Below are 14,538 nucleotides of genomic sequence, written 5' to 3' on the forward strand. Positions count from 1 at the left end.
TAAGGGGACATACCCCAAAAACCATTCATTCTAGACACAAGCCATTAACGTAGATACGAATATTCCAACTAAGGGTTAGTTCTGCTTAAAATACAGTTAATAAATATAATTAGACACTATGCATTATAATAACAATCCAGACTAGACCACAAATAAATGTATTTGTATGTATGTAGAACATGATTGCAACAAAGAAAAGTGAATTGCCAAATATCAAAGGAGAGAACAGATTTAACTGAAAAGTTTCAAATGCATTTTATTCATAATATAACCATATTCAAGACGCTAGAGGAAATGTCCATATTTGTGAGTTCTTGTTTGCAGAAATTCTTTATTCATTATCCTGTCCAGTCTCACACTCAGAAGCCATCTTTGATTTGTCAGATGCTTCATATACTTGTATAATAAGCCTTAGGTGATTGATGATTTTCTTGTCTGCTGTTTTCATGTTAAAGCCCAACATCTTCATAATAGTTTCTCGAAAGTCAACAAGCTACAAAGAACCACCCCCCCAAAATCAAGATATGTCATGAGTTTTGATCACCTTACTATGTACAATGAAATATTAAGAAATTTAGTTTTATTAAACATTTCTTTATGAAGTATAACATATTCTACATTCAAATATATTTTTAAGCTAAAAAAACTCTATTATAAGAAATCTAAACTTACTTTTGTATTTTAAGATTTGTTTTTAGTTTTACAATTTTATAGGATAAACTTAATTTTATTGCTGCTTGCTTTTCATCCGTGAGGTAATTATTTTGGGGGCTTCTGATTTGCTGTAGGTAATAGAGTCCCCGAAGTACATCTCTCTCTGCCCATTCTCTATAGTGATCAACAGGAGAGCAGATAAAATCATCCATAAATCATGCCTAAAGCACAAGTAGAGACTACCACAGACTTCATTCTGCATATAAGTGGGGAAATAAATATTCTAAACCGGCAAAGGCTAGTTGAGAACCCAAGCTGGAGTATGCAGTTAGTTTCCTCCGGTGTCCCAGATACGGGACAGTTCACAAAGGAGGAAATACTAAAAACAAGTCTGAGAACTGGTGGATCAGAACACCGGTGTCTGTGGAAGGAAAAGAAAGGTGCATGAAAGTATGTGAGAGCAGAAAAGGCAGATCTAGAGGGCAAGGTTTCTGAGGAGGCTTAGTGATAAAGGAAAAGGAAAAAGCAAGCACTGGAAATTAGGGATTTATATAAACAAGAGAGTACTACAGAAACAGACATCACATAAACCCTGCCCCAAAATAAAAGGCTTGACTTCCTAAGTAAACTTTAAGAAGCTCCACTCATCATGTCAACAGAAGAAGGTGGTACTGAGTTAAGAAACCTAGTATGTAAACCCTGCCCCCTAAATATCCTAAAGTAGAAACACCTGAAATTGAGAGCGCAAGGCAATTAAAGGGATTTTAAAGTGAATAGATAAATGGCAAATACGCATTCAAAATTGTGATAAGAAGAAAACAGAAAAGCACTAACATCCAAACTGTTCAGGGCTCTTAAGACCCTTTCTTGAGATTCTCTTTCCTGTCACAGAAACTCTAACCCTGTGGCTGTCAGTCAGACAGAAGTTCACTGAGAGATGCCAAGAAGAAATGGTGACAAAGGCCTTATACTGAAGATTCCAGGTGCTGATCCATAGCCCAGGTGCATCTCTGTCTTCTCGGAGCTCTGGTTGTTTAACTCTGTTTAACAAGGCAATCAATTCTCTTTTGTGTAAGTTGCTGCTGCTACTGCTGCTAAGTCACTTCAGTCGTGTCCAACTCTGTGCGACCCCATAGACAGCAGCCCATCAGGATCCCTCGTCCCTGGGATTCTCCAGGCAAGAACAGTGGAGTGGGTTGCCATTTCCTTCTCCAATGCATGAAAGTGAAAAGTGAAAGTGAAGTCGCTCAGTTGTGCCTGACTCTTCGAGACCACGTGGACTGCAGCCCACCAGGCTCCTCCGTCCATGGGATTTTCCAGGCAAGAGTACTGGAGTGGGGTGCCATTGCCTTCTCCGTTGTCTAAGTTAGGGTAGTCTAAATTGAGGTTGGTGTTTATCACTTCAACTTAAAGAATTTTAATATAGTATTCAAAGAAAACAAACCTTTTCTTGTTTTCCCGGTACTTCTTCAAGTGTGCTCTTTGCTGTGCTGAGCTCAGGAGTGGCAGTTTCTAACACTTGATGGATCTTCTTTTTATCCCATCTTGCTTCTTGCTCATCAGAGTCTACTGTAGTTTTCAGGTCTGTTTCCATAACTGCCTTCCCTTTCATTGCTTCAACTTTTGTTAGAGATTCCCTGAGCTTCTCAATTGTTTTGTCCTATGAGGGTAGAGGTTGTGGGAAAGGGAGAAGACTATGATTAGATCTCTTCTAAGTAACAGACAGGCATGATGCATGATAACTCATGCTTTTTACTTTCTTCCTCTCTCTTTCTTTCTTTTACGAGCTAGATAATGTAGAAAAAGAAAATTCCACAATTTATGAATTAAGAGGACATTTCTCCACTATGTTCATCAATAACCAATAGTTAATGAGAACTTTTATTAACTAGGCATTTGGGATTTAAAGAGGTTTAACACATGTTCCATGTCCTCGAGAGTCTTAGTCTGTGGTAATCAAACACAGAAATAGAGAATAACTGGATACAGTAAGATTAAATATTCTTGATAAACGGGCAAAAAAAGTTGACCAATAAGTATCTAGTGCATCTTTGGTTTCAGGCATAAAATGTACTTTCGAAATACTACAACTGAAGCTTGATATAGCGAAGATCCAAAGATACTCTGATTCTTAAGATGAGTGGTGGATTTACAACATCTAACTTTATTATCCTATATGTTTAATATTATATATATTATTTTTATGGGTGTAAAATAATTTTTTAAGTTCAATGAGAAACATACAGCAAAAACAGTAACAGAACAAAGCTTAAGTGAATTTTTGAAAGCCTCACATCCTTTACTTACTTTAAGGACATTTACTCTTGTCAGTTGAGTTTTCATATTTTTATTTGACAATTTCAAGTCACTGAGCTGTTTCTGAAGTTTCTGAATTTTCTCCTCTAATCTTTGAGTTGTAACAGTCTGAAAATTCTGCTGAATATTCAGTAATGTTTCTTGCTTGTTGTCTTTCTCTAGCTGCTCGAATGTTTTGCCATGTTCATCCACCTGGGAAATCTTAGATTGAGAGTTTTCCTTTACAGAAATCAACAGTATTGAAACAAAGAAGCTATGCTTTAAGATGGTATTCCACACTAGCATACCAGATCTGCTCTAGACTGATAAATTATAGACTTAATTCTTATATAAATAGGATAGTTTTCACCATAAATATGCATTATAATAATTCAGAAAATAAAATGTGACAGAAAAGTGATAGCTTAATGCTAACAAAGGTACAGTTAAGCAGACAATTTATAAACACCACGTGATAGCATGTCTTAGTTCAACTTTTCTAATAAGGTATGATTAGGAAATAATAAAATATTTAAAGGTTCAAGCAAAAAGATATCCTCTACAACAGTATTTATAACATGAAGAAATACAAATGTCAAAAAAGAATTAAATTACATGTGATTAATTAATACATTTCATGTATTAAGAATTAATATATTTCTTTTGTGTTTTTTTTCCCCTTAATATATACATTTTATTGAAGTTATAGTTGACCTACAGTATTTCAGGTACACAGTAAGGTGATTAAGTTATACATATACACATATATTATTTTTCAGATTATTTTCCATTATAGGTTATTACAAGATATTGACTACTGTTTCCTGTGCTATACAGTAAACCTTCGTTGCTTGTTACATATCCATTCTTTTTTAAATCAGAAATCTAGGATTCCATTCAGATTAATACATTTCTTATAAATCAAGTTTTCAAAAATACTTACTAAGAGAAAATGCTAATGATATATTTAAATGAAAGAAGCAGGATGAAGAAAAATTATGCCTATCTCTGCTGCTGCTGCTGCTAAGTTGCTTCAGTCGTGTCCGACTCTATGCGACCCAATAGATGGCAGCCCACCAGGTTCCCCCATCCCTGGGATTCTCCAGGCAAGAACACTGGAGTTGGTTGCCATTTCCTTCTCCAATGCATGAAAGTGAAAAGTCAAAGTGAAGTCGCTCAGTTGTATCCGACTCTTTGAGACCACGTGGACTGCAGCCTACCAGGCTCCTCCATCCTTGGGATTTTCCAGGCAAGAGTACTGGAGTGGGGTGCCATTGCCTTCTCCGATAGTAAAATATACCTATATGTTAACACTGGTTATCTCAAAGTGGTAGAATTACTGGCTATTTTAATTGTATCCTTTCTACTATTTTATACTTTATAAAGATACTACCAGAAAAGAGAGAGATGGAGAAGAGGTGCAAATTTAATAAAGATATGCATATTTTCATTATACATGAACTAAAAATTAATAAAATATATTTTAAAGAATCACTAGTTCTTCCAATAAGAAAATAGATACTCCAGGCAAGGCTGGTTAAAGAAGGAAGAGAGGACTGCCCTGGTGGTCCAGTGGTTGAGAATCTGCCTGCCAATACAGGGGACACAGGTTTGATCCTTGGTCCTGGAATATTCCACACACATGGAGCAACTAAGCCATGTGGCACAACTACTAAGCCCACAAGCCGCAACTACTGAGCCAGTATGCTGAAACCTAAGCCCACAAGCCGCAACTACTAAAGCCCACTTGCTCTAGGGCCCATGGTATACAGCAAGAGAAGCCACCTTAACAAGAGGCTTGTGCAGCACAACTAGAGAATAGCCCCTGCCTGCTGCAACTAGAGAAGCCTGCACCCAGCACTGAACACCCAGTGCAGCCAACAATAATAAATAAATAAATACATTTTTTTAACTTTTAAAAAAGGAAGAGAAAATGAAAATACTATTAGGTAAGAGAAACATACAGAACTAATGTACATAAATTAATTTTATAATGAGAAAAAAGTTACTTAAAATGTTATTACAAATGTCTTAATCCATTAAAAAAAACAAGTAACATATTAAGGAATAAGAATGAGAATGGCACCATTTTTCTTAATAACACACTGGAAATCAGAAGACAATGGAGTAATGCCTTCAAATCTGTGTGAAAATAAAGTCTAAACCCAACTATCAACTGATCCTGACAGTAAACAATAACAAAAAAAGACCATGTAATTTATTCAAAGAATTTTTCCCTCCAAGATACCATTTCTTAGAAATCTATTAGAAGATGTACCCCAGCAAAATAAGAAAGTACATCAAAAGAAAGGAAGACAAAAGATTCAGGAAACAGTGCAACCTAACCAAGAGATTGGAGAAGAAAAGTTACAGGATTATAGCTGTGCCCAGGCCCACAGAGCAACAGTCCAGACTGATGCAAGAGAATTAAGGAGTCTGGATGAGAAAGAATGGGAGATTTTTGTAGATTATAAGATCATCTGACATAATATTGGGGAAAAATTAATAAGTGAATGTTGAAAATTATACATATGAAAATACAAGAAAACTATTAACTCTAGGAAAAATAACACACACTACTACAAGAAAGGAAATGTCACAAGAGTATAATACTGGGCATTTTGTAAACATTATTTAGTGTCATAGTGAAGTAAATGCTGATTATGGGTCTAGCTAAAAATACTGATATAGCTATACTGGGACAATAGAAGGTGGAGGGGGAAAGAGATAAAATTATATCTATCATATAATAGGAAGTCAACAGATAATGTCTAAAACAAATAACTCAGGATATACCAATATAAGGGCTTACCTGATAACTCAGCTGGTAAGAATCCACCTACAAGGCAGGAGATCCTGGTTCAATTCCTGGGTTGGGAAGATCCCCTGGAGGAGGGCATGACAACCCACTCCACTATTCTTGCCTGGAGAATCCCCATGTATTGAGGAACCTGGCAGGCTACAGTCCTTGGGGTTGCAAAGAGTTGGACATGACTGAGCTCTGAGTAAGCACAGCACAGCACACATAGCAGTATAAGCAAATCATTTAAGAAAATGGAGTTTACTACCAGAAGCAATAGCTAAAAAGGTTAAAAGTAGTTCCCTCTGGGAAATAGGATAGGTGGAAGTACAGAAATGGGCTGCTGCTTTTCAATAGAAGACTCGTGGTATATTTAATTTAAAAAATATATATGTATATATAATATATACATCGGAGAAGGCAATGGCACCCCACTCCAGTACTCCTGCCTGGCAAATCCCATGGACGGAGGAGCCTGGTAGGCTGCAGTCCATGGGGTCGCTAAGAGTCAGACATGACTGAGCGACTTCACTTTCACTTTTCACTTTCATGAATTGGAGAAGGAAATGGCAACCCACTCCACTGTTCTTGCCTGGAGAATCCCAGGGACGGGGGAGCCTGGTGGGCTGCCGTCTCTGGGGTCGCACAAAATCGGACACGACTGAAGCGACTTAGTAGTAGTAGTAGTAATATATACATATAAGTGTAAAAGATAAAAAATTCTAAATAACTGCAGCTCAAAGAAGAAATGAAAATTAATAGAAAAATTATAAACACTTATACAGTGAAAGAACTTCATATAAAAATATACTGAACAACTTACAGAGGAATATTTACAGCCTTTGCTGTTTTTATGAATTAAAACAAGGGAACACCCCCCACCAAAAAGAGCATATTTACATAAGGAAAAAGAGAAACAAGGGGTATAGATTTAATAAAGGTACCGTATATTTTCCTTATGTATACATCAAAACTAAACTGGTAAAATGCATATAAAAAAGAACCATTAGTTCTTTGGAAAGATAAAATAGATGTCCCAGGCAAGTCTGGTTAAGGAGGAAAAAGAGAAAGTGAAAACACACAATATTAGCAAGGAGAAACATACAGAATGCATAGATATAGAAAACATGAAAAGAATTCTAAACACTACTTTGTAACTCAGTGGCAATAAGTTGAAAACCTAAAAGAAATACATTGTTTCCTATAAAACTATAATATTCAACTGTGTCAAGAAAACCCTAGAACTAAATTATTGGACTTAATAAGTAAATTCAGTAAGGTGGTACATGTGTGTGAGCTCAGCTGCACAGTCGTGTCCGACTCTTTGTGACCCATAGACTGTAGCCTGCCAGGCTTCTCTGTCCATGGAATTCTCCAGCCAAGAATACTGGCCTGGGTTGCCATTTCCTTCTCCAGGGGATCTTCCTGACCCAGGGATTGAACCCAGGTCTCCCGCATTGCAGGTGGATTCTTTACATCTAAGTCACCAGGGAAGCCATTAAACTTTTAAATATTGAGGAAACTTCCTGGTGGTCCAGTGGATAGGACTCAGCACTCTCATTGCCAGGGCCCTGGATCTGATTGCTGGTCAGGGAACGAAAATCCTGCAAGCTATGTGGTGCAACCAAAGGGAAAAAAAATACTCATACACTATATTGAACTCATACATTAATTGAACACATTTAGAACTCAATCCCATAGAGAGAGGGGGCTTCCCAGGTGGCGCTAGCAGTAAAGGATCTGCCTGCCAATGCAGTAGGTGCAAAGAGATGCGGGTTCAATTCCTGGGTCGAGAAGATCCTCTGGACTAGAAAACGGCAACCCACTCCAGGATTCCTGCTGGAAAATTCCATGGACAGAGGGGCCTGGTGGGCTACAGTCCATGGGGTAGCCAAGTAGAACACAACTAAGTGACTGAGCACACACACACCCACCATAGAGGGAGAAAGCACCAGTGTGGAAATACATATGTGTGAACATACTTATTTCAGCATTATTTGTAGTGGCATAAAAAGTAGGAATAAGAGAATGACCATCAATAGTTCTTAATAGGGAACTGGTTAAATAAGTTATATATAGAGTATGGAATATTATGCAACTGTAAAGGAATGAGTTAAACCTGTATCTTTTGATCTAAGGAAAGACCATGAAGTACTTACTTATCAAGTAAGATGAGTATTTTGACTAGTACAGTCCAAATTTTGTAAAAATGTCAACATTTACATATATGTATATACTCATATATTTCCATAATCACTGCAATAGTTATAGAAGATATAGACACACTGGTTACTGAGGTGAATAGGCAGAAAGAGGGTTAGAGAAGATTATTATTGTTTTCGTCAAATCTTTTAGCATGGTTTCAAGGGTTGTGGAATGCATGTGCTATTTATATAGTCTTAAATTTTAACATAATATATTTCAAAATATCTATGTGGAAATGAATCATTGTCAACTACATTTTCAAGAGCAGAGGTAGAAGCTGGATTCATCCTTGTGCTCTGGAGTCCATTGCCAATACCACTTTACCAAGTGCTGGAAGGTTTTAAAAACTGAGTGATCAAACTATACGCGATCAATGAATGAATGAATGACCGGATGGAATGACAGACTCAGTAGTGAGTGCGTGAGTTTATACTCTGGGGCACAGCAAGTATAGAAATAGTATAGCATGGGGATGGGTATGACATGCGATTCTGTGAAGAGGTAGTGAAATAGAATCAAAATCTCCTGAAAAAATCCTACCTAGTCCCATTCCACTTTTAGGATTGACTTTATAGATGCAGAGAAGCAAAAAATAGAAAAGGAAATGGTCTATAAGGTAATTATTGAGGAATTTCACCAACAGCCCCTTCCCTGACACAGTAGCTAAAATTCCATCTTTAGAGAGTCATTTCTTTGAATTCATTTCCCTCTAATCTTTTTTTAAAAGTATATTAAGAAGTACATTGTTTATTAATGTATATGGAATCTAGGAAAATAGTACTAATACACCTATTTACAGAGAAGAAATGGAGATGCAGATGCAGGGAGTGGACTGGTGGACCCAGTGGAGGAAGGAGAGGGTAGGACAAATTGAGAAAGTAGCACTGACATATATACACTATCCTGTGTAAACAGGTAACGAGCAGGAAGCCGCTGTGTAGCACAGGAGCCCAGCCTGCCACTCTGTGATGATCTAGAGGGGAGGAAGGGGCGGGAGAGAGGCGCAAGAGGAAGGGAATATCTATATCACTATGACTGATTCACACTGATGTGTGGCAGAGACCGCCACAACACTGTAAGCGATTATCCTCCAATTTAAAAATATATATGTAAACAAATGCCCTTATAATAAATATCAAATGTGTACAGTAGAAAAATGGGAGATAATGGAATGAGAGGTATTTTGATAAAATCAGAAGGTTCAAAATTTGTAGCAAAATTTCCTCCCTTTCCCACTATTAAGAAAGTACAAATAGTATTAATAGCTTTGAACATTTAAATGATATAAGATGATCATTTTCATTGTCAAAAAAATGCCTTATACTTCAAGAAATTCTTACTTTGTTCATGTCCAAGTCTAATTTCCCTTGAAAAAGGTCATTAATAGCAATTTTTCCTTCCAGACATTTCAAGAGTCTTTTTTGTTCCATATACTTTTCCTCAGTGTCGGATACTTCTCCAGCAGTTTCTTCAGAGTGATGAGATTGCTTCTCCAATCGTTTAGTGAGCATCTGCATTTCCTGCTGAAGGACTTCAGCTCTCTGTAGGGAAAAAAAAAAAAAAATAGATAAAACACCCCAATGGTCCATGATTTCTATTTTCAAAACTATGTGCAAGTTCTACTTATATTAACATTGTAGTAATGAAATTAAAACTCTTACTCATTGGAAGGAAAGTTATGACCAACCTAGACAACATATTAAAAAGCAGAGACATTCCTTTGCCAACAAAGGTCCGTCTAGTCAAGGCTATGGTTTTTCCAGTGGTCATGTATGGATGTGAGAGTTGGACTATAAAGAAAGCTGAGCATGGAAGAATTGATGCTTTTGAACTGTGGCGTTGGAGAAGATTCTTGAGAGTCCCTTGGACTGCAAGGAGATCCAACCAGTCCATCCTAAAGGAGATCAGTCCTGAGTGTTCATTGGAAGGACTGATGTTGAAGCTGAAACTCCTATACTTTGGCCACCTGATGCGAAGAGCTGACTCATTTGAAAAGACCCTGATGCTGGGAAAGATTGAAGGCAGGAGGAGCAAGGGATGACAGAGCATGAGATGGCTGGATGGCATCACCAACTCAATTGACATGAGTTTGAGTAAACTCCGGGAGTTGGTGATGGACAGGGAGGCCTGGCATGCTGCAGTCCATGGGGTCCCAAAGTATTGGACACGACTGAGCGACTGAACTGAACACTAAGTTACTAAATAGATGAGTGGGGAAGATGTTTAAGAAGACTCAACATGTATAAGCTGGTTTTAAAAAAAAGAAACAAAGGTTTGATATACAAAAATAAGACATTTTAGTGAATACTGAGAAATAAAATAGTATAATGAATTTTAGGAGAGAGTGTGTAAAAAAATTGTAACTGTACAATAAGCATACTACTGTGTAGCAGGTTTTACTAACAAACTGAATTTAAGCAATACCTATTTTCACTTGAATGTCAGGATGAAGAGTGATGAAATTTTACTACAATAATTTGAACATAACAGGAGATATATCCACTTGAACTTGCTGGATCAATCTTGACAGACGTGACCAGTAAATTCACACAAATGACTGACTTGATAATTTACTTCACTGCACTGACTAAACTGACCAGTGTTTGGTCATGACAGAAGCATTATCCTCACCACACCACTATGTTTAAGCTAACATTCACTGAGCTTACACTGACCTCTACTAAGCATTTATTATGTATTAATCCATTTAATCCTTACAACCATTCTGTGGTACACAAACTATATCCCCCCTAAACCCACTCCCACCAAAATTTACAAAACTGAGGCACAGAGAACATAAATAACCTGCCCCAAAGCACACATTCAGTAATCGTAGAGCTGGAATTCATACCCGGCCTCTCTGCTCTTAAATACCCCTATTGTGATAATGGACATCTTCATCCCTCTTATCACTATAGTAATAAAAATACAATCAGGGCCACAGGGTTCACTGACGACTAACATCAAAATCCACATCTTAAAACTAATTTGAAAGAGGAACTCATCTGTCGATACACTTACGGACTTCCAAGACTGCTCATTTGCACCAGTCTCCAGAAGGCTCTCTTTCACAGCTTCCTCTATGGCTGGTGTGGGCTCAGCACTGTTGCTGGGAAGAGCAGACAGCTGACTGAGGAATTTCTGATAGTGGGATCGCGCTATTTTAGTTTCCCAGTTGTATGAACGTGGAGGTCTGTCTAACTCAAGTATTTGTTTTTCCTCATGGATCAAATCTTGTTGACACTTATCCCAAATTTTCTGTCCATCTTTTGGTCCTTCAGAGCAAAAAGTGTTGTCTCTCTCAAAATTTTTGACCAGGATAGCTTCATCCTTATCCTAAATATACCAACACACGTGTTAAACTTCTCATTTGGAATTTAATATCGAGACATCTATTTCTGTCCTTTTGAAATATAGTCATAGTCATAATACAGTATAGTCATAATACAGAACTTGAGGAGAAAAGGCTTTCTATAGAAACAAAGAGTTACAGAGTTACAAGAGAGACAAGAGCATACTCACAAGAGTAAACTAGAACATCAAGAGGTATTAAAATACCTCTTTGGGGGCATGTGGGAAGGGCAAAAAACCTGATGTTATGGAGAAAGTATTTTGAGAACACAGGAAGTTTAACTTAGAGAAGTAGCCAACCAACTGCTCCAATTTATGAAGGAACTGTTTACAGAATATTTTGAGGTAATACATGTAGAAGGAAAGATAGACTTTCACAGCTCAGCATTTTGGTTCTCCTAACAAAATAACTGATTCAGGCAAGGATCATCAATGAATGCTAAGACTATTAAGTGCAAAGTTGGCAGGGAAATGGATATTTTCATAAAGACTTAATTATGATTATAGAACATCATTTAATAGTAACAGCTTTGATAATGTAAAAGCACAGATAAGTCACATTTCTTTCCCCCAACCGTTCCCTTGTAAGCGCCCTGCTTTCATTGTAAACAGGAAAAAATAGAAGATAACGCAATACTACTCCTTCACCCTCCCTCTCCCAGGAAGATTCTGCCTTTATAAATTCTTCTTTTCACCTTCAATTCTGAAAACTGAGTAAATAAGTTTACTTTCTGGACTTTTTGTCATGTGAAACTTGGAGATAGAAGCGAAGCTAGAGTTGTTGAAGTAATGATGGGTTTGTCTCACTAAAAGCCCAGGAAGGAAAAAAAAAAAAAAGAGGTAGAATAAAAGAGCAGTGGAAGAAAAGGTCAGAGCTACACAGACTGGTGTGGGAGAGTTTTTCAGAGATATGACAGAGAAGTGAAAAACATAGAAAGGGTTACTGTGAATTACTTGAAAGAGGTAATTAAAAATTGGAATTACTTTAAACTCTGAAAGTAGTTGCTGAATTTTTTAAGTGGAACCCTTCACATTAATTGAATCACAATGGAACTTATTTTACATTCAGAATATTATAAACCTGGAGAAGGGCATGGCAACCAACTCCAGCATTCTTGCCTCAAAAATTACACAGACAGAGAGGAGCCTGGCAGGCTACAGCCCATGGGGTTGCAAAGAGTTGGACATGACTGAAGCAACTTAGCATGCATATAATAAACAATTATAGTCTACGGATTTCAGAATAAACTTTTACCACTTCCTTGACAGTAATTCATCTCCCATCCTCCTTCAGCATTCCTCCATAAAACTTCTATTCATCCTGTGAATTGCTGTCTACTAGGGACCAGGCTAACCTCCTCCTTCTAAACCCAACTCATGCATACATCTAGATTTCAATATTCAGTGTGGATGATCCACCAGTTTAGTTTTGTGACCCTTGTGCCTCAGTTTCAATGACTTTCTTCTACACTCCTACTCAATCCTTATACACAAATCCAAAAACTCAGATTTTGTCAGCAGCAAGAACTACCCCATACCAGAAATTTAAAACTTCAATATTTCACTCTCTAACCACCACCTCCTCCCAGTTCTCTCACAGCTGCATTCCCTCTAACCTCCTCTTTAGTATCACAGAGACCTTCAGATCTGCCTTGCACTTTCTCTCCATACTTCAGAAACGCTTTCGGTTCACCATGCTGGACTGCTTCCTTTTATCCTCCACAAGAAGAGGACCAACAAACCACTCAACATTGGCCAATTATCTCCTGGAATAACATAAAGTAACAAAAATCCTTTTTCTTCAAAAATCAATCCAAATTTGTTCTCACCTTTGTCATGAAACTATCCAAGGAATCTTCTTGTTCTTTCATACTCATATAAGGGGAGAATCTGTTAGCACCTGCTAACTTTTTCTCCAAAAGGTCTGCTTTTCGCTCTGCTCTTTTTCTTTCAATCAGATGTACTCTGTGTAAGATATTGGTAGGTAACAATATCATGAAACCAATTTTTCAAACTTCAAATAATAACAAGAAATATCCCCACTTAAAATAAATTAAATATGTGTACCAAATAAAAATGTATTCCTTATGAAACGAGCTGTGCAAGTTCCCGGCTTAATTCTAGGAAGAGATGAGAAATGGTAGAGAAATGGAGAGAATGATTCCATGTTAAGTCTGTAGTAGTTCCCCTGGGAGAGGTCAATCTTGAAACCACTCTTTTTCAAGAGGAAATTTAAGTATGAATACATCTCTGCTCCTATGATAATATCGTGATGATCAGGAGGTTCCACATGGATACAATTACCATGGGCCTGTATTTGCAAGTTCCACATCCATGGATTCAAGCAGCCATGGATTGAAACTATTCAAAAAATTTTTTTTCAGAAAGTTCCAAAAGGCAAAAATTAAATTTATCTTACACAAGCAACCATTTACATAGGATTAGCTATTACAAGTAATCTAGAGTTGAGTTAAAGTACACAAGAGATGTGCATAGGTTATATGCAAATACTGTACTATTTTATATAAGGGATTTAGCATGTGCAGATTTTGGTACTCTCAGGGGTCCTAGAACCCTCCCCTGCAGACACTGAGGCACAAGAGATGAAGGACAACTGTATTCCCATTTTAGTAACACCTGCATGGGCTCTTTAACTGAATCCCTGAATAGAGTTTCAAGAAAGGTAAAGGAATTAGAAATGGAAACAGAAAACAGCATATGTAAAAACCTGTTTTATTATCAAACACAAACAACTAATTATTTGGTTCTTGTTTTGATTAACAATTGATAGGTTTGGTAATATTTTCTACCTTGAAGCTAAGTTAAAGTTTCAGTCTACCTTCCATGTTTGTTATATTCTTTTCTATAGAAGATTTGCATCCTACAGAATTAGTGAATATGGGTCAGGTCAAAGAAAATATCTGAATTATCTAAGAGAAAATATAATTCAATAAAATTATATTGGAGACATGTAGGTCACACTCAAAAGGTCATTCCTTGTAATTATAGCCTTAGAATGACAGTAGACACAGAATGAGATAGAAACAATACTTTAAAAAATACTTCCCAAGAATTTTTGAAACCTGATGAAAAACATCAATTGATAGATTAAGTAAATTCTGCAAATCCAAAGTAGGATAGATACAAAGGCGGCCACACCAAGACATATCATCATCAAATTTCTACCAATTAAAAGTCAGATAAAAAAGCATATATTACCTTCTAACATATAG

At 37.0% G+C, this 14,538-nt stretch overlaps 1 protein-coding gene across 14 annotated transcripts in view; it reads right to left on the minus strand.

Moving 5' to 3' along the window:
* Window positions 1–239: 239 nt before the first annotated feature.
* Window positions 240–14,538, minus strand: part of LOC100297513 (coiled-coil domain-containing protein 170) — a 38,636-nt gene continuing 24,337 nt past the window's right edge. For 11 of the 14 annotated variants that reach the window (XM_010809548.4, XM_024998082.2, XM_024998087.2 and 8 more), the window contains 6 exons: window positions 13,135–13,270; window positions 10,976–11,290; window positions 9,295–9,495; window positions 2,962–3,189; window positions 2,099–2,314; window positions 240–493 (listed from right to left, as the gene is read on the minus strand). In XM_010809548.4, coding sequence (XP_010807850.1) covers window positions 332–493; window positions 2,099–2,314; window positions 2,962–3,189; window positions 9,295–9,495; window positions 10,976–11,290; window positions 13,135–13,270 — 1,258 coding nt within the window. In that variant the 3' untranslated portion in view covers window positions 240–331. The remainder of the gene's footprint in view (window positions 494–2,098; window positions 2,315–2,961; window positions 3,190–9,294; window positions 9,496–10,975; window positions 11,291–13,134; window positions 13,271–14,538) is intronic. The other 3 variants (XM_010809552.4, XM_010809550.4, XM_024998088.2) reach the window with 3 other exon arrangements.

The sequence above is a fragment of the Bos taurus genome, chromosome 10 (assembly GCF_002263795.3).
Source record: "Bos taurus isolate L1 Dominette 01449 registration number 42190680 breed Hereford chromosome 10, ARS-UCD2.0, whole genome shotgun sequence".
In the NCBI taxonomy this organism is placed as follows: domain Eukaryota; kingdom Metazoa; phylum Chordata; class Mammalia; order Artiodactyla; family Bovidae; genus Bos; species Bos taurus.